The sequence below is a fragment of the Rhamphochromis sp. 'chilingali' genome (genome assembly GCF_963969265.1).
Source record: "Rhamphochromis sp. 'chilingali' genome assembly, chromosome: 1".
In the NCBI taxonomy this organism is placed as follows: Eukaryota; Metazoa; Chordata; class Actinopteri; order Cichliformes; family Cichlidae; genus Rhamphochromis; species Rhamphochromis sp. 'chilingali'.
The window spans coordinates 57,156,551-57,175,328 of NC_137929.1; the positions used below are offsets into that span (position 1 = coordinate 57,156,551).

Consider the following 18,778-nt stretch of genomic DNA (forward strand, 5'->3'; position numbering starts at 1 on the left):
GGGCAGTGCTGCGGTGTGTAGGAGGATATACCGGGGTAGTGACGATGAGCAGGCGAGCAGAGATGGTTGAGGTTAACAGCATAGACTGCAATATGTTTTTGTGGTTGGAATCCTCAGTAAACAAACAGCTCCACGCCCTGCCACTAGCGTGTGATCTAATGCGAGATAAACAGTGTGTGCAGCTTCAGAGCTAAACCCCGCTGAGACAGCTGATGCAGCTTTCCAGCCCACGTCTCCGTGAACCTTACAGTGTGTGCGCGCTGCGAGTTCGACCAAATGATGAATAACACTGCAGTCCGCTACAGTGAGACGTTAGACATACAATAGATCAGCACAGGTTTTATAGTTAGATGTAACTGATGTATGGAGTGATTTTAAATTCCCACTGTACAAAAACGGCAACAAACAAACACACAAATTAAAAAAAAAACAGACAAAAAAAAACAGTGATCACCGTCGCACAGAGATATTGTAAAGACTGTGCAGTGTAAAACGTAAGACTGGGGGCGTGTCCTAAACGCAGCAGACCGCCCTTGACTCCTTGGCAAAACAAATGTACACACATCCAGTTTCCAGCAACTTCAGGGTGGTCGGTTGTGAGTTGTTCTGCAGAAATGTCTCACATTCTTCTTCTTCTTCTTCTGACTTTCGAGACAGCGGCATCAGAAGGTGAGTCGCTAAACAAGCAGAGGAGTTGGCAGTCTGCCAAACGCTGTGACTCACGATTATTAGGGAAGTTTTGTTTTTTTTAACAGCTGTTCAAATGTAATTATTAATAGCAGCGTGTTTGCAGCGAGCAGCCACCTGAAAATCGTAACTGTGGCCCGGCTGATGGTAAATAAAATCAAATGCGAGCGAGATGATAAACATATCTTTGAGATTCACTGCTGCTCTTTAAATCTGCAGATTTGCAGTGAAACAAAAGCGAAACTGCGTTTTCTTTACTTGATATAGGCAGAATGTTGCGTCAAAGAAAAGAGTTTGAAGTGATGGGCGAGTGAGATTGAATTCATTGGCTGCAGGCATGAATATTGTTAAGTAAATGAAAGGCGTTTCCAGTCCATTTGTTATAATCAGAGCCGGTGTTCCAGCTTAACTGGTTTTTTTCCACTTTGAGAGGATGATGTTTTTTGCATTTAAACAAATGGTGGCAAAACTATATAGTTTATATATATAATAATAATATATACTGAGGTACCAATCGGATAGATGCGTGCCAGGAAATCTGTTTATTTCAAAAGCGAACAGCCCAGATTCTCAATAAAGCAACAGATTTGCTTATAAAGTGCTCTGTAGTCATCTCGGTGTACATCGCTCCTCTTTTACACCCTGCTGGTTTGCTTATCTTGTGCAGAATATTACGATGACATCATGTTATATCGAGCAGCAGCTGATTACATTAAACTTTGACTGTTATCACTGGTTAACTTGGGCGTGTTTCCTAAATCAGCAGATGTTAAACAGCTGACAGGTCAACAGGATATATGCAGGTAAACTTAAAGGTCTATTGACCTGATCTATGGTGTCGTGAGAAAACACTGGCTCGTCTAAAGTTTATTATTATTTTTTAATTAAAATAATTTCATTGTTGTCGGGAGATAATATTGATGCTAATTTCTAGGAGCTGGAGATTGTTTTTGTTTTTTTTGCAGAGGTCTTTAATCTTGTCAAACCACATAAGCCACTGACAGACAGATGAACACTCAGTGAAAATGATAAATCTGCAGATCCAACATCTAGAACACTGAGAGTCGAATAAGTAAACAAATCTAACCAGTTAACATAAGAACCAGTTTACCTGGAAAACCAGCACGAGGTGTTGAGTGGCTCTAAGCAGAGATTAATTTGGACTGCATGCTTCCATCGCCTACCACCCACCTCAGCACCACCAATACTTATATATTGTCCATATTTGATCTTTTGCACATCTAAAACATCGGTTATTGATGTCTTACTGCAGCGGTGGGGAACTCCAAGCCTTAAGGGCCGGTGTCCTGCAGGTTTTAGATCTCACCCTGGGTCAATACACCTGAATCAAATGATTAGTTCATTACCAGGCCTCTGGAGAACTTCAAGACATGTTGGGGAGGTAATTCAGTCATTTAAATTAGCTGTGCTGGATCAAGGACACATCTAAAACCTCAAGGCCACCTTTGAGGCCTGGAGTTCCCCCGCCTCTATCTTACTGGAACTGAAAGGGAAGAAAAAGACAGGAAACAGTAAACATTGCATTTACAAAGCAAATAAATAACACGCCCTAACCCAGAGCAGCAGAGTTAAGTATCTGGTTTACACCCATTCAAAAACTTGCCAAATCTTCTCTCGCAGCGCCAAACAGACTATTCTTCTTTTGAATCTAGTTTTAAGATTCTGGTACTCCACGTGCTGACAATCGGGTGTCTGATTGGCTCCTTATCAGCAGCACCTGTGAGCATGGACCCTCTTGCAGCGCACAGTTAGCGTCTGCTCCTAGCGGGGGTGACAAGAGGAAGACAGTTCATATATAGCTAATGTATCTGTGAATAATAAGGAGATCTCACAGCTTTTTCCATAATGGTCTGGAAATGACTCCGTAACTGGAATACAGCTAAAATGATAATGTGCAGTTGCACTTTTAAGAAAGCTCATTTTGAAATGTATTGCTAGACACACACAAATGGATAGGATTTAGCCTGACACAAGGATAGGCCGAGGATCAAAGGATCTGCTGTTAATGACTACCATAGCTAGGGATGGGTATCGAAAACCGGTTCTTGTTGAGAACCGGTTCCCACTGTTTCAATTCCTTGGAATTGTTTGCCATTTTTGCAAACGATTCCCTTATCGATTCCAGTCGCCCCGAATGACGTCACCACGTTGCGGAGCGTCATTTACCTGGCAGGAAACACGGCGCCTAAGCGGCTCAAACGCTCAAAAGTTTGATTATACTTTATGAGAACCGATGGCAACAGGGCAACTTGCAAAGTAGATATTTCATTTAAGGGAGGAAACACTACGAATATGCAAAAGCATTTGCTCACAAAACACGCGATGACCTTAAATGAATGTCGTGTTTTTAATTCCGCTCCGGACTCGTGAATCTCAACCCAGCAGCAGCGGTAACGTTTGCACGTCCTCTCCCGTTAATGCGGCAGGTAAATAATCAACTAACAGTGCATATTATGTTAGCGCGATCTGCCTTATTACAAGACCTGCCATTACTGTACATGTACATGTACTCTGTCTGTCTCTCTCATCATGGTCACCTATAGGTGACCATGATGAGAGAGACAGACAGAGTCTGGCTCAGATGCTGGCAGTTCTCGCTGCAGTCTACAGGTAGCGTCTCCTTTCAGGCCAGGATAGACGAATGTCACCGAGCAGTGTCTAAGTTTGTGGTAAAAGGCTTGAACCCATTTGCCACAGCAGATGCCCTCGATTTTTGGTAAGTGAATGTGTTTAATTGTAGGCAGGGACATTACTGGATATTCTTGTGTAATTGCCACAGAACAATTTATGTTATACTTTGTTATTGCTACAGAAGAATATTTATTTTATTATTTTACATTTACAATTTTTTTTCCTGGGGACCCTCTGAAACCCCATGGAAGAGCCATAGGCTGTGGATCTCTTAAGATGTCATTGTTGGGTTTGTAAGGCCATGTTACTCCTAAATTTCTATCTTGTTCAAAGAGAAGATATAAAACAAAGTTCTAAGCTAATCGACCTTAGTGTTCTCCTTTTTTAAAAAAAAAAAAAAAAGAATCGATAAAGAATCGAATCGTTAAACAGAATCGAAAATGGAATCGGAATCGTTAAAATCTTATCAATACCCATCCCTAACCATAGCCCATTACTTCAGAAAACTGGAGTTACGTTTGTCATAGAAAACATTGCCTAAGGTGTCTTTACAGCATGGTTTACAACAACAATACAATAATACCATAGTTTTACAATAATATCTAAGATGGTCGAGGTCATCGTGGAATGCGATTCAAATATAAAGCCCTAAACTCACAGCACACCTTTAAAGGCTGGTTTCATTTTTCATTTTAACTAGCGTGACTGTAGCTAGATTATGATAAGATACTGTAATCAGTCAGTCACGTCTTGCTGCTTTTGTTCTGGTTTTTTAGTTTTTGTTTTTTTTTTTCTCCCTCTGATGGATAAATCCTTTTGATGCATTGTTAGAGTGAATTGTTAAATGTTGTCATTTCTATGCTTGCCAACTCTGATGAAAGAAATTCCACTGTCCTTCCCCCCAGATTCTCCAGGTTCTAGGTGGGGGGCTGTAATGTTTTATTGCAGATACAAACTATCTGGAAGATCTGCTTCTTTTCATGTAAGCTTCCTGCGTTTACGACCCTTTGGTCAGCAGGAGGTCTCACACACACACACACACACACACACAGTCTTACAGAAGTTCACACATATACATACAATGCCTTGCCTTAGAACCATGTGGGCGTGGCTTTGTTCTGATGTTTTGTCTCTCAATAAAAAGGCAGCAAGGGAGGTCATCGCCGAGGTCATTTTCGTGGTGGACACAGGCCTCCCTAGCGCAAGTGATCGATCGATCGACTGTCTTGTTTTCTTCATGATGAATACGTTTCTAGAATTAGCGAGGCTTGTGGAAACACAGACCCAACATTCATATTTGTTGCAAGTAGAACAACACAGAAATCTTTATACCAGTAGTTTTAAGTTGTCATATCGTTAGCATATTTATCTTTCTGCATGAAACCAGAAAATGACCTAATGTGTTACAAAACAATCGCATGTTATTGTATTTAGCAATGTAGCTTCCAGACATATAGGTTTATAGATGTTGTTCATATCAGTGCAATTTGATGTTGCCTTTGAAATCTCCAAAAGTTGATTCTGTTCATGTGGACGTAGCGTTTTGTGGGAGAAACGTTTCGTCACTCATCCAAGTGACTTCTTCAGTCTCAGCTGAAGGTTTCCCCGATCTTAGGAAGAGTACATTTGCATAATGACTGAAACCATGAAGGAACAATGGGCTGGGAGGTCAGTTCCTTAATATTAATTATGCAAATTCACATGACCATTGATCAATGGCCTTGAGTACCATTCACATAGAGTTGTGGAATGGCTTCAATCACAGCATTGTAAGATGGCCAGGACTCTGCAGTCTATTTACACTTACAGGCCAGTGGACACGCTTTCAATGATGAGGATGTACACATCCTGGACAGGAAGGAACGCTGGTTTGAGCGCAGAGTCAAGGAGGCCATTTATGTGAAAAGGGAAAGACCATCTCTGAATGGAGGAGGGAGCCTAAGGGGACATCTGTCACCATCATACTATTCTGTGATTGCAGCCATTCCTCAACTCTGTGTGAATTGTACTGATTGCCATTGATCATCACGTAGCGTGCCACACGAAACACAAGACACTTTGCAACCTGCTCTTTAATCCCTTTAATCCCCGCTTTTTCTCCTGCTTTGTACACATTAATCATATTTGTTCCTGCTCTCTTACTTTTTAGAGTTTATACTTGCCCAGTTTGTGTGGCACACCCACAATTTCATTGTACATGTACAATGACAGGAGAGGGCTTTTCTATTCTATTCTATTTGGTTTTTATTTACAAATCTTTAAGGTTATACAAATGGTACAATGGGAATTTTGGGGAAAACATTTCCTGAGAATTCAAGGGCATCGCAGCTGTGTCATTGTGGGTTCTTTGTAACAGTCAACATATTGATAGGGATTCTTGGGAACGGCGCTAGGAAGAAAATGTGCAAATTCTAAAAACGAGAGCCACAAAGTCTGACCAGTACTTTGTACCATATGATTTGAGTCTGGTGTTCTTAGAGAAGAGCTTGTTACTCAAGGTGTTTCTGTTCAGCAGGGAATTTCACGAAACCTGTTAATCCCTTGAGGTGATTTTAAGTAATCGAGCCAGACACAAACAATGAATGTTGTAACCTGAGTCAGGTGTTTGTGTGCACAGAGTAGGTTATAATCACAGAGGTGGATGAGGTCACTTTGAGCTTGATTTTTTTTTTTTTTTTTATTCTCCTTTGTTGTGGATCTCCTGGAATAAAAAGTTATTCACACAAGCAGGTGACACATTCACATTTATGGAGGACCCTTTTTCCAACAAACAACACAAAACTAGGCTCATTACAGACTTGAATAGGAGCTTGTATTCTGACTCTCCTAACATCTGTATGTGATTTGTCTCAGCAGTGCATTTTTGTTCTTTGTTTCTTGTAAATAAAGCATAAACCGAGACAGAAAAGCTACCAATCCCCACAAATCCTGCATGAAATCCTGAATGCAAGCAGAAGACTCTAACCTACACCTATCAAGGACATTTGTGACTTTTCATGTCACTTTAAAATACAGCAGAGATGGTGGTGAAAGTGCATCTTCAAGAGATGCACATCTTCTCTAAGGTCCTTGGGCTTGTTTTGGATGCATGTCGAGCTGCAGGAATCCATTACTTGAGTCCGCTGATGTTTTTTTTAGATGTCTTCAGTGCTTCCTGTCCTGTTCCTGTCAGAAGTCTCTGAATATGCTCATGTACTGGGAAAGAAAACAACTTTACTTTAGAGGGACTCACATGAGTTCTTCTACACAATATATCTTAAAGAGATTCAGTATGACACGTTATCAATGTTTGCTTTTTTCTTTTGTCTTTGGTCACACAGATATAACAGTGAGGTGTGGACAAGATGTCACTCTTCACTGTCAGGATCCCAGGGGTGTAAATATCACCCTGTTAGAGTGGAGCATACCTGAGATTAAGTCAGACGGATACGTCTTCTTCTACCGAAACCGGCGCTCATATGAAAGCTACCAGCACGAGCGTTTTAAAGGCCGAGTGGAGCTGGCAGACCCGTCTATGAAAAACGGAAACGTTTCTGTGATTCTGAAGAACGTCAACGTCAACGATACAGGAACATATGAGTGTCGGATTATAACCAGTGATCTCAGCAGCGGTCAGAGAGTCCAAAATGAGTCCAGGCAGTCCATCGACCTCACAGTCATAGACTCTGGTGAGTTGAGAGGTTCACTTTACTACTTATTCTTCTTCTGACTTGTAGGGACATGCAGAGCCAAATTGCAGCCCTCACTGCACGGCTAAGCACAAAAGAGCTTTTTGTGTCTGTGAACTGTGATGCTGGCTTTTCGGAAGGAAGCATTATCTGTTCATTCATGGTAAAAACAGAAGACCCTGCATGTTATTTTCCACCATCTGATAAAAGAAAGAGGAGAAAAATCCCCAACCTACGTCACTGGAAAGGATTTAAAAAATATCGTCTTTGGATGGGCTCTGAATTTAGCGCAGACTTTGATGTTTATGAAATCTTCACTGCAAACTGCAGTGATCTTATTTTTCTGTTTCTACTGTGGTCTGAGATATAATGATGCATCCTGCAGTGACAGGTGGTGACATATCTGATCTGACACAGTTGTTTATTGGCTGTTTTATTTTTATTCAGACATCTGCTATTGCTCTTTTTTCCATGCTCTGTGTGACATTATTATACCACCTGAGTGTGTTGTACATGTTTGAAGTCCACGGACTAACCTGCACTGTCTCATAGTTCAGAGTTTTGAATGTGGTGGTTCAGTGAAGCAAGAAAGAAAGACGGTGCAGGCAGCTGGTTGAAAAGACTCCGATTTTGAGGCTGGTGTGCAGCCGAGACACAGATGACATGAAAAGAGTCTGTGTGAGTTTAAACTGAGTGTAGTGTTGAATAACTGATTTACAAAGTTGTGTACTCACTCTAGTACTTTAGCTTTCGAGTACCTATAGCAGAATCTTTTATTATGCAGAAAAATGTCCGTGATATGATTGGATCATAGTTGTTGCAGCATTAAAATGTGCTTCCTTTTAATGTATAAGATGGATATTTTATTGGGTTATACTTCTGGGTGGTTTTATCTATATTAATCGAGCAATATATCAGTATCAGTACAATTATAACTAACAAGGTACCGTAAAATAATGAACTGAAGTTTCATATTTCTGGGGGTCTAGCGTCACCCTGCACTCTCATCTTTGGGTGCACCCCTGCTTTTCTTCTTTCCATGGGGAAAATGTATTTTGAATTGTATATTTAAGTTTATATTTAGTTCTGTTTCTTGTTTTTATGCTTTTATTTGATTGGTGCTTTACTTGGTATACATGCAGCAGCTTTAGAGAGAGAAAATAAAAGTGTCAGTCTCTGAAACATGACGCAGTGATGCTGCTCAGCGTTTATTACTGTTTGCAGGATTTCAAAGTATAAAAGCAGAAATACTGTCAGCATACCTGAGTCCTCACAGCTGTTTTGTTTTTTCTCTGCAGGAAGCGAGGATGAACAGGACAAGAAGACATTTCTTTTAGCTATAGGTATTGTTGCTGTTGTTTTAAGTCTTTTTGTTATTCTTAGTGCTGCTGTATGTATCCACAGAAAAAAGAAATCATCAACACACAGGGAACATGAACATTATAAACATCCACCTGAAAAAGAGCTGATCTGAAATGTATCAGACGATGTGTAAAATAGTATTTTCTGACCCTGTTAGCAAGCAGACAGCACAAACAAGGGTCCCCTCACAGCAACATGGGTTCGATGCACCGCTCCTCTGATCTCAAGTCATGTTCTCCCATCAATCATCAAAAGTAACATTAGGTCAATGCTGTGGCTGCAACAAGCTTCATGACTGTTTCTATTTCTTTTCCCTTTTTTTCTTTTAAGCTCTAACTTTATTCTGTGCGGTTTTCTGCAGAGCTTGATCTTACTGTGAGAACAGGCGGCAGGTAGAGAACAGCAGGCGAGCGTAGTGGAGCTTTTAGCAGGTAGAGAGGTGGAGGAGACAGACGTAGAGTAAATCAGTTCAGACAGTGCATTAAAACGGGGCCACAGTAGCACGGTTCGCAGGTTCTCACAGCTAATTAAGCACTTTATTAAGTTCTTTAAGCTTTTATTTTGCACCTTTAAACACTTTATTTTACTTGCTGCTATTTGTGGCAACTGCAGCCAATCAGCGACTTCCTTCTTTCTGGCCATTGCCTCCATTAGATCAAAATAATTCGCCAAACACAAGTCAGGTAATGTAATATGTGATTATAGTATAACCATAATATTTATTTAAAAAACATACAAACCATTATCACAATGGTTTTATTGTGTTATTATATGAGTTGTGGAAAGTTCTGAGTTGGATCTGTAAATATCAGAAACCTTATTTAAACTCAGCTGATCTCACGTTAAGATCTCCATCTCGGGCGTCGCTGTTTTTAGACTTCCCGTCATGTCCACTTAAATTTGTTCCTCTGCACAAGTTGCAAGGTTGATGTTTCCATTGACTTTCATTTTCAGGAGTTCACTCGAACATTAATCTGGTGAATAGGAAGGATTTTAATTCTGAAGACGTTTTAACACAATCTGAGTCAGTTGGTGCTTTCAGCCCCTGACAGTTCGGCTCGTTTCCTGTCCTGATGCCTCAGGATCTCACCCTTTCTCCTGATCGGCGCCCTCTCCTGTTGTGCTGCCTTCAGGCATTGAAACTCATCAGAAAACTGCTCAGTCGTGAAGTTCAGGTTAGTTTTAAATACAATTTGTTTGCTGTTTGTCGTTTGAGGTCTGTGGTGAGGCTGCAGAGGTCAGAGAGGGACTTCCTCTGAGATCTAAAAGCAGCAGCGGCTCTCAAAACAGTCCATAGGTTTCTGATTTTTATCGATCTCTTCTCAGAACTTTTCAGAATTTAAGTCTTTATTTATCTGATGTACTCAGTGTGTTAATATTTCACTCTTTGTTTTCTGTTTTGTTAGTCCCCACTGATCTTCTTTAGTTTGTCAGTTCAAATGTTGTGGATTCTTACTGATATCCAGTCTGACTCTGACAGAGTGATAAGCAAAGTTCATTGGAAATATCCACTGTCAAAAAAAAGAATAAATCGATATTTGAAGCTCAAAAGGGACAGTGCAATGTGTAAAAGGAAGGTGGAAGAAGATGGACGGGCGTTCAAAATTAAAACCGAGCAGGATGAGCGGTCATATCAGGAGTCGGCAGGAGGAACGAGGTATGAAACCCATGGAGAGAAATGTGGCTTCCCTCCATGTTTAGCTGTTGTTTGTATATTTTGTGTCCAAGCCAAGTGGATCTGTTGGCTCAAATTAGTAAATAATACATAGAAAATACGTGTTCATATGTATGCATGTACACATGTTCATTTCTCAGTACCATTTTTACATTGGAACTTTGTTTTTTGTGACATATTTGTATTATATTCCTGCTCTTTTGTCTTCTGTTCATTTAAATTAACTGTAAGTGTTGTGCAGTTGGCTGGACTGTTGATCTGAACTCATCATAGAAATAAAGTGAGAGCCTCACATCACAACTAACACAATGACGGGTTTGTTTGATGTTTTTTCCCTCTAGGGGCTTTTTCTCTGATTAAAGCAAAAATAGGGGAACTATGTCATTAACTTCAGCCTGTTTACACTTGTGCACTTCCTTCTTCTAAACTCAAGTAATTATAATTATGGGTGTTTTTTCGTAAATGCTTCTCTGTAGAAATGAACTTTCTTAGTTGAGTCCAGCATTGATAGACATTTAGATCTTTATATGCCAAACAAATAAATCGGCACAGTCAAGAAACAGAAAATGTTTGAAGTGTTTCTTTTAACTGTGACTAAAATGTTCCTAAATTCCCCCTGGTACTGTTGTTGGTATGTAGCAGGAATGGCTGTAGCTCATTTCAGATGCACTCCGGTTATTTCCACTCCTGCTCAGAAGTACACTGTGCTCACAAACACGACACAGTATATCCCTCCAGCTGCAAGCTATCAACCTTTACTGACTCGACTGTTTGGTCACATGTCTGGTTAGCTGACATTGACCTTAAAGACAGTTTAACTTCCAGGGCACGCAAAGCTATTTAAAACCTTATTTTGGGCAAAGTCAGCAGGTTTAAAAAAAAACTTGAGATCAGATTTGACTGCTGAGTCTGTACATGTACTTTTTATGTCTTGGGAACACTTCAAAAATAACTACCAAAACAGGACCCATTAGGTCTGTTTTAATGTTTTCTTTTTAACAGGAGCTGCTTTTCTTTCTCTGTCATCATAAAATCAGACTGGGATTAGGGAATCTGCAGCGTCTGTTAATGATGAGTGCACTTTGCTTCCAAAATAAAAAAACAGCTGACCGTCAGTCACTTTGGTTAAATCAGTCAGAAGCCACGAGTACAGCTCACGAAGACTTTATCACGAATGCCAATAAAGATAAGTCATGTTTTCAGTTGAAGCTTATCTCATACTGAAAGTCAGAGTTCAGCATGTTTCCTCATATTTTTACCAAGATTATGTTTTCTGAACCCACAGAGAGGATGGGAATGATGTTTGTCTGATGCTACAAACTGTTGACTCGCTCAGTAGTGGTGACTTGTGTCACAGTGACCTGTAGATAGACATTTGTGATACTGTGGGGACTGATGCACTGTGACTTTCACTTCTAGGAAAATGAAACGGGTCAGAGGATGACTTCTCTGGTCACAGCCTGTAAATAAATGACTCAGGACAACACAAACACAACTGGTCAAAATGTTCATTCCTGTTTGTCCGAAACAGCCACGTAAAAACGAACAACTGCACATCCCTCACAATCAGATTGTTACGGCCCTAGCTGGGCCTCCTGATACTGCCCTTGTGTGGGCGTGGTGTTTTTCTCCGCCTCCTCCTCTTTTGCTCCACCCCCCGTCTCTCTCTTGCTCTTCTCTCTCCCCAGGACACAGCTGCTGCTCATTGGACTCATTTACCACCTGGGCCCAGTCAGCAATCACCTCTCGGAGGTCATATAAGCTGGGGATGAGCTGTGAGCAGGGTGTGTGGTGTTCTCTGGTGTCTCTGCGTTGTGTGTGGTTAGCCTGCTCAAAGTGTGGAGTTGTGGAAACAGCATAGCTGCTTTGCGTGAGTAGTGTGGGCTTGTGGGCCTTGGCAGCAGTAAAGCCAGCTGCTGATAGTGACAGGGTGAGCTTGTGGGCCCCTGGAAGTACCTCCTCGTGGTGTGGAGTTTTTGTTTGGTTGTTGTGTTCTTTGTTGTTGCAACCCTTTTTCTCTTTTTCCAAGTGTTATTGGTAAAACGGCGTTGCCGGCTCTTTATGTTAAGATGATCTATAATAAAGACTATTTTATTTACTGAAAACACTGGTCTGTTTTCCTTTCATTCTGTTCTGGACTCATTTGTTACTGGTCCCCTCACTCACATGCCTAGACCCTTTCGGGGGGAACGTAACACAGATCATCAGATCGTTGCTGTACTTTCTTTCTTTTCTGCTGGTCACCACTTTGTCTGTGTGTAATTCTGTGAACAGGATGTGGTCAGACTTAATAAGACTAAAGCTGTGTGTGTGTGTGTGTGTCTCAGCAGTGCTTCTGTAAGCTGGCTGATTTTCTGCATCTTCATCCCTACAGTTGTTAATTCCTGACTAGAAGAACATCTGGAAGCTGCTGAACATCTGTTTCTTCCCGCTGAGCTTTAAAATATGAGCAAAACAGAAACAGGCCTTCAAGTGAGGAGTAATGGAGGTTGAGTGGCTGCGATTATTATCAGGTGTTCATGACATGAAAGGAGATGCTGCCACCTGTTGGCTGTAGTTTGTCACTGAAGCTGTGGTGAAATGTGTACATGAGATTATATTCTGTTGTCATGAATGAATTCGCTTTAAAACATTCTACAAAATAATGGTTTGTGCATGACAGAAATAAATAATACTAACACCTTCTCTCGGGGGCTTTATTATGCACACTGTTACACTTGACCTCATAAAATTCAGCAGACAGATTTTGCAGCTGTGCCAGACGTCATATTTCATTGTGGTGTGTGCATTTGGCACCACAGGGCCACCGTACATTGATCTAAAATGACATTTCTCGTTTTAAAACTTTCTCAGTAAATCCATTCTGCACCTTGAAGGTGAGTTAAATGTTGTATTAACATGTTGTATTAGAGGAGCAGACTGAGCTTTGAGAGCCAAACAGCTTTTATCTTTGAGTCTAAGTTCTGGTTGAAGAAGGTTTATAGTTAGAGTTTATCAAAATTCAGCACATAACTGAGAGGAAGTCTCATTTATAAGTCTTTCTTGGCCAAGTTCAAGTAAACCGATCAGATTGTCATTACTGAATGCTTTAATAATGATTAATATGTCTGGTAAACACTGAAAACAGGTCCACCAGACCTGAACAGCACACAAGAGTTAACTGTTTCAGACAGGACTGGTACACATAGGAATGTTTTTGTTTTTTTAAATGCTTCTTCTTTAAGCTCATTAGTTGGAAGCAATTTAACAGGCTCCCAACATGCTCCAAGCTCTGGTTCATGTGTTGTTTCAGACCTACTGTTGATATGCTTCTTTAAAATAGGCACAGTAATTATGCTAAATACTGCTATGTTTTATCAATCTGTGTATTGGTACATAGTGTTGATTTTATTTGCATGGTTTTATTGTGATATTTATATTGCATGGTTTTATCCTCATATTTATATTATGTATTTTAGTGTTGTTGCACAATATTCTTCTAATCCACTGTGGACTAAGCAGACAATTGTAGGCCCCTGTGTAGTGGGGGCGTTCCCCGAGGTGGCCTATCAGCCGCCAGACTGACCTGTTAAAGGGGATGGTGAGGGCAGAGACAAGGGGAGCGACGCACGAAAGGTGAGGAGGAGAAAAAGAAACGCGTGTAAGCCCGCACATGTGTTGGAGGACCTGCTGCCTGACTGTGGGGGGCCACGAGTCGTTCGGCGATCCAGTCCCAACGGCAGGAACAGCAACAGTGGGTGGCGATGGCCGCATTTCACAGCAGGGCAGGGGTGTCCCTCTGCCTGCATCTGATGGTACTACGAGGGAGGCCGTGTTCAGGTGTGGAGTGGGGCGGGACTGTGCGGTGACGCGCTGTCAGGAGGAGACAAGTCTGCGACAGGAGCCCCCTCCTTGTTCTTCTGGCCTGCGTGGTTTCCATCCCGGAAGAGAAAATCCTCTCCTGTTTTAGATAAGGAACATTTCCCCGCTTGTGGCTGGACTGTGGGATTATGGGACTGTGAGGGGGAAATTTTGCATACGGGAGACATTTGTTTAGCTTTGTTTTAATAGTGTATAGTTATTTTTGCCGGCAGGGTTTTTAGTGTAACCTGTATTTGTGATTCTGGCTGTGTTTTTTCCATGGAAATAAATGGTGTGTGTTCAAAGTCAGCTTAGTGTCTGTGCCCAGAGCACTGACCCACTCGCTCCCCTTCCTCTTGTATGTGAACGGACTTGGAGGTGAAGATTTGGGTCCACCAGTTTTAGCGGCAACAAGAGAAACACTCGAACAATAACTTCCACCAGCGTCACGTTAATGCTTTTGTTTATGTTGATATCTAAAATGAATATAACAATTTTGCAATGTTGTGGCTTATTATCTGAAAACTTGTGTGATAATTTCTGTGTAATCAGGGCTGAAAAATGCAAAGCCGCGCGTTCCTGTATAATTCCATGTTAATTACCTATTAAAGGAAGAAGCTGAAGAGCCTGGTGTGTCCAGATCTGCTGGCTGGGATGTACCTGCATCATGATGCTAACACTGGTTAAAATACCAAATAAAACAGACCGATTGAAATGTCTTTACAACATCTCTGAACATCATGTGGGATAGTATAAGACCTATAGATGTGTGTCAGATTTTTCCTTCCTGAATCCTCCAATAGACAATAATGTCTCTGTTTCCCTCCTCACAGTTTCTAGAAGCAAAGGTCAGAGGGCGCGCTCTGGGTTCTTCGACCCTTCAGAAAATTGTCAATGTAAATAGACCTGAAGCAACAAGATCAAACTGGTCCTCACATTAACATCAAATTATTCAAAACAAAAGCAGCACTTTATCAAACCATGGCTCCTGTTCACAGGACAAATATCAAACGTCTCAAATAAAAATGTAGCTGAAGTTTAACTGCCTCTTAACAGCACACAAAACAAAGATGTTGTCAGTCAGACTCTTTCAGATGGTGTTACACAGTGGATCAAAGTATTTAGTGTGACCTAGTGAGGACCTAAAGTGAGGACCATCTATACCGAAGCACTTATAAATGAAACTGAAAGGACAACAGTACCTCAAGACTCAAAACAAAACTCATACAAATGTTTAATGCAAGGTGCAAACAAAACTCACCTGTTTATAAGATCGGGGAAACCTGCAGTCAGCTGAGACTAAAGAAGTCACTTGGATGAGTGACGAAATGTTTCTCCCACAAAACGCTACGTCCACATGAACAGAATCAACTTTTGGAGATTTCAAAGGCAACATCAAATTGCACTGATATGAACAACATCTATAAACCTATATGTCTGGAAGCTACATTGCTAAATACAATAACATGCGATTGTTTTGTAACACATTAGGTCATTTTCTGGTTTCATGCAGAAAGATAAATATGCTAACGATATGACAACTTAAAACTACTGGTATAAAGATTTCTGTGTTGTTCTACTTGCAACAAATATGCATCAAAAAGGATTTATCCAGAGCATATTTATTTATCAGAGGGAGAAAAAAAAAACCCCAGAACAAAAGCAGGAAGACGTGACAGAGTGAATTCTTAAATGTTTGTCATTTTTATGTTTACCATTTGTACATTGTTTTAACTCTGATGAAAGAAATTCCACTGTCCTTCCCCCCAGATTCTCGAGGTTCTAGGTGGGGGGCTGTAGTCTTTTATTACAGACACATCCTTGTGCTTTTGATGTAAGCTTCCTGCGTTTACAACCCTTTGGTCAGCAGGAGGTAGCACACACACACACTCTTACTTAGATACAGAAGTTCACACATATACATACAATGCCTTGTCTTAGAACCAAGGGGGCGTTGCTTTGCTATGATGTGTTTTGTGTGAACTGTCTCTCAATAAAAAGGCAGCAGAGTCGGGGTCATTTTCGTGGTGGACACAGACGAGGCCTCCCTTGCGCAAATAATCGATCGATCGACTGTGATGAATGATGTTGAATACGTCTCTAGAATTAGCGGGGCTTGTAGAAACACAGACCCAACAGTGACTGACTGATTCCAGTATCTTATCATAATCTAGCTACAGTCACGCTAGTTAAAATGAAAAATGAAACCAGCCTTTAAAGGTGTGCTGTGAGTTTAGGGCTTTATATTTGAATCGCATTCCACGATGACCTCGACCATCTTAGATATTATTGTAAAACTATGGTATTATTGTATTGTTGTTGTAAACCGTGCTGTAAAGACACCTTGTTACTAATTAGGCAATGTTTTCTATGACAAACGTAACTCCAGTTTTCTGAAGTAATGGGCTATGGTAGTCATTAACAGCAGATCCTTTGATCCTCGGCCTATCCTTGTGTCAGGCTGAATCCTATCCATTTGTGTGTGTCTAGCAATACATTTCAAAATGAGCTTTCTTAAAAGTGCAACTGCACATTATCATTTTAGCTGTATTCCAGTTACGGAGTCATTTCCAGACCATTATGGAAAAAGCTGTGAGATCTCCTTATTATTCACAGATACATTAGCTATATATGAACTGTCTTCCTCTTGTCACCCCCGCTAGGAGCAGATGCTAACTGAGCGCCGCAAGAGGGTCCATGCTCACAGGTGCTGCTGATAAGGAGCCAATCAGACACCCGATTGTCAGCACGTGGAGTACCAGAATCTTAAAACTAGATTCAAAAGAAGAATAGTCTGTTTGGCGCTGCGAGAGAAGATTTGGCAAGTTTTTGAATGGGTGTAAACCAGATACTTAACTCTGCTGCTCTGGGTTAGGGCGTGTTATTTATTTGCTTTGTAAATGCAATGTTTACTGTTTCCTGTCTTTTTCTTCCCTTTCAGTTCCAGTTTCCAGATGAACAGAATCAACTTTTGGAAACTCACCTGAGGTTTGCATAATACTGAAATGATGGTGGGTGCAGAGTCTTAAGTTTATGGGAGGTGTTTCAGAGAGAATGAGACATACTGAGCAGTTGGAGCCACACTGGAACTGTATTGAGCACCACTAGCTCAGAATCAAAGACACACCTCCATCCTTCATTTGTCTGTCCTGCAGATCCTTCCGATTCCTAAAAGATGAAATGAATAGAATAGAATAGAATAATCCTTTAACTGAATACTGGTTGTCTGGATCAAATCGCTCATTCCAGAAACAAGGACATAGATCTTCCAGGTCAGCTCTGGTCAACTATACAACTATGATGTTAGGCTGAATGTTTTTAAATTGTTTCAGAGAACAAACAAACACATTCTTATAAGATTGAGGCAATAAAAATGCGCCATTATTGTGTATTATTCCTGTCCAAGTTCACATCACTGAAAATAAACTAGTGCTTGATTTTTTAAATTCTATTAGACTTATTTTATTAAACATATTCAACCACACACACAGTTAACACAAACCTCCTGCACTCAGATTTCCATCTTTCTAACAAAATTCATGCAAGGTTCCCACAGTTGGATGAAGGTTTCACACCTATCCTTAGCAATGTCAGCCAGTGTCTTATACAACATAGCCCATGGGTTGATGTTAATATGAAGTATTTCTAACTGTCTCTTACACATACACTTTTTTAATCCAGACACTACTATATATAATTAGTAAATAGTAGACATTAGTGATTATCAATTATTTTCCTGTATAAGCTGAACTGACGACTATCCTGTAGCAGATTATACTACGGTCACTGAAATGAGTACCACTGCTGAACATATAACAAACTAAAACCCGTCTCTAGCATCCATGTCTGTCACACCAACCCTCTGCATGTCCACCTTCACTACATCCATGAATCTTCTCTGTGGGCTCCATCTTTTCCTCCTACCATACCTGACAGCTCTATATTTGACATCCTTTGTCTAATATAACCACTACACATATCCAGATAAGGTCCCCTCTACTCCAGCAAAAAAGTTTTTGGTTTAGAGTAGCATGGATCCCGCTGAGCTTTGAAGTGTGAGCAGGGCAGACAGCTTACGTTTAGAATAAGAGTGGCTGTGATCATAACGTCTAAAGAAAGGACATGTGCTGCCACCTGTTGTCTTGGTTTATCACTGAAGCTGTGAAATTATTTAAATCGCTTCAATACATCTTCTACATTGTTTAGTCTATAACAATAAAATGATGTGGTTTGATCCCAGGCTGCTTTCTGGCTGCATGCCAAATATCCTCGGGCAAGATACTAACCCCACGTTTTCCTACTGGTGGTTGTCAGTGTCCGGCAGCCTCGCCTCTGTCAGTGCGCACCAGGGCAGCTGTGGCTACCATCACCAGGATGTGGATGACTGGGTGTAGTGTAAAGCGCTTTGGGACTGAGTAAAGCGCTCTACAAATGAAGGCCATTCACCATTTTTGTGCGTTTAATTCTCCTATGTTAGATTTGCATATGTGCATATGGTCACAGCAGAGAGAGCACAATCTGGGTTACAGCAGCAGACAGATCCTTTTTGAAACGTTCATTTTTTTGAATAGTATCAAATTCGGGATCATGGTTATGTTGCACATTTAGATTAAAAGAAATAGAAACCAGTGTGGCTTTGTGAGTCCGCCTTTACTGTGTATTCAGCAAATATATAGACATAGTACCGTCACACAGTCTCACACAGCTTTTGTTAGGCGCACTGCAGTATGGCGAGTGGCTTGTTTACTCGCACTAAAGCTCCTCATTTCAGGAGATACTCCCTCTTGTGGTGTAACGGAGGCATAACTACTCTCACCAGCACTGTCTCATTGGAGACTAGGGCACAGATCATTTTACAACTAAAGAGAATAACATATAACAATCAGAACATTTT

General features: G+C 40.9%; 1 protein-coding gene across 1 annotated transcript; it reads left to right on the plus strand.

The window, feature by feature from the left end:
- Positions 1-546: 546 nt before the first annotated feature.
- LOC308411531 (V-set and immunoglobulin domain-containing protein 1-like) lies at positions 547-16,571 on the plus strand. The gene is made up of 4 exons (XM_080905465.1): positions 547-669; positions 6,660-7,007; positions 8,306-8,350; positions 16,548-16,571. Exons 1-4 carry the CDS (start codon positions 615-617, stop codon positions 16,562-16,564), a joined length of 465 nt encoding a protein of 154 aa, XP_080761591.1. The 5' UTR covers positions 547-614; the 3' UTR covers positions 16,565-16,571.
- Positions 16,572-18,778: the final 2,207 nt, after the last annotated feature.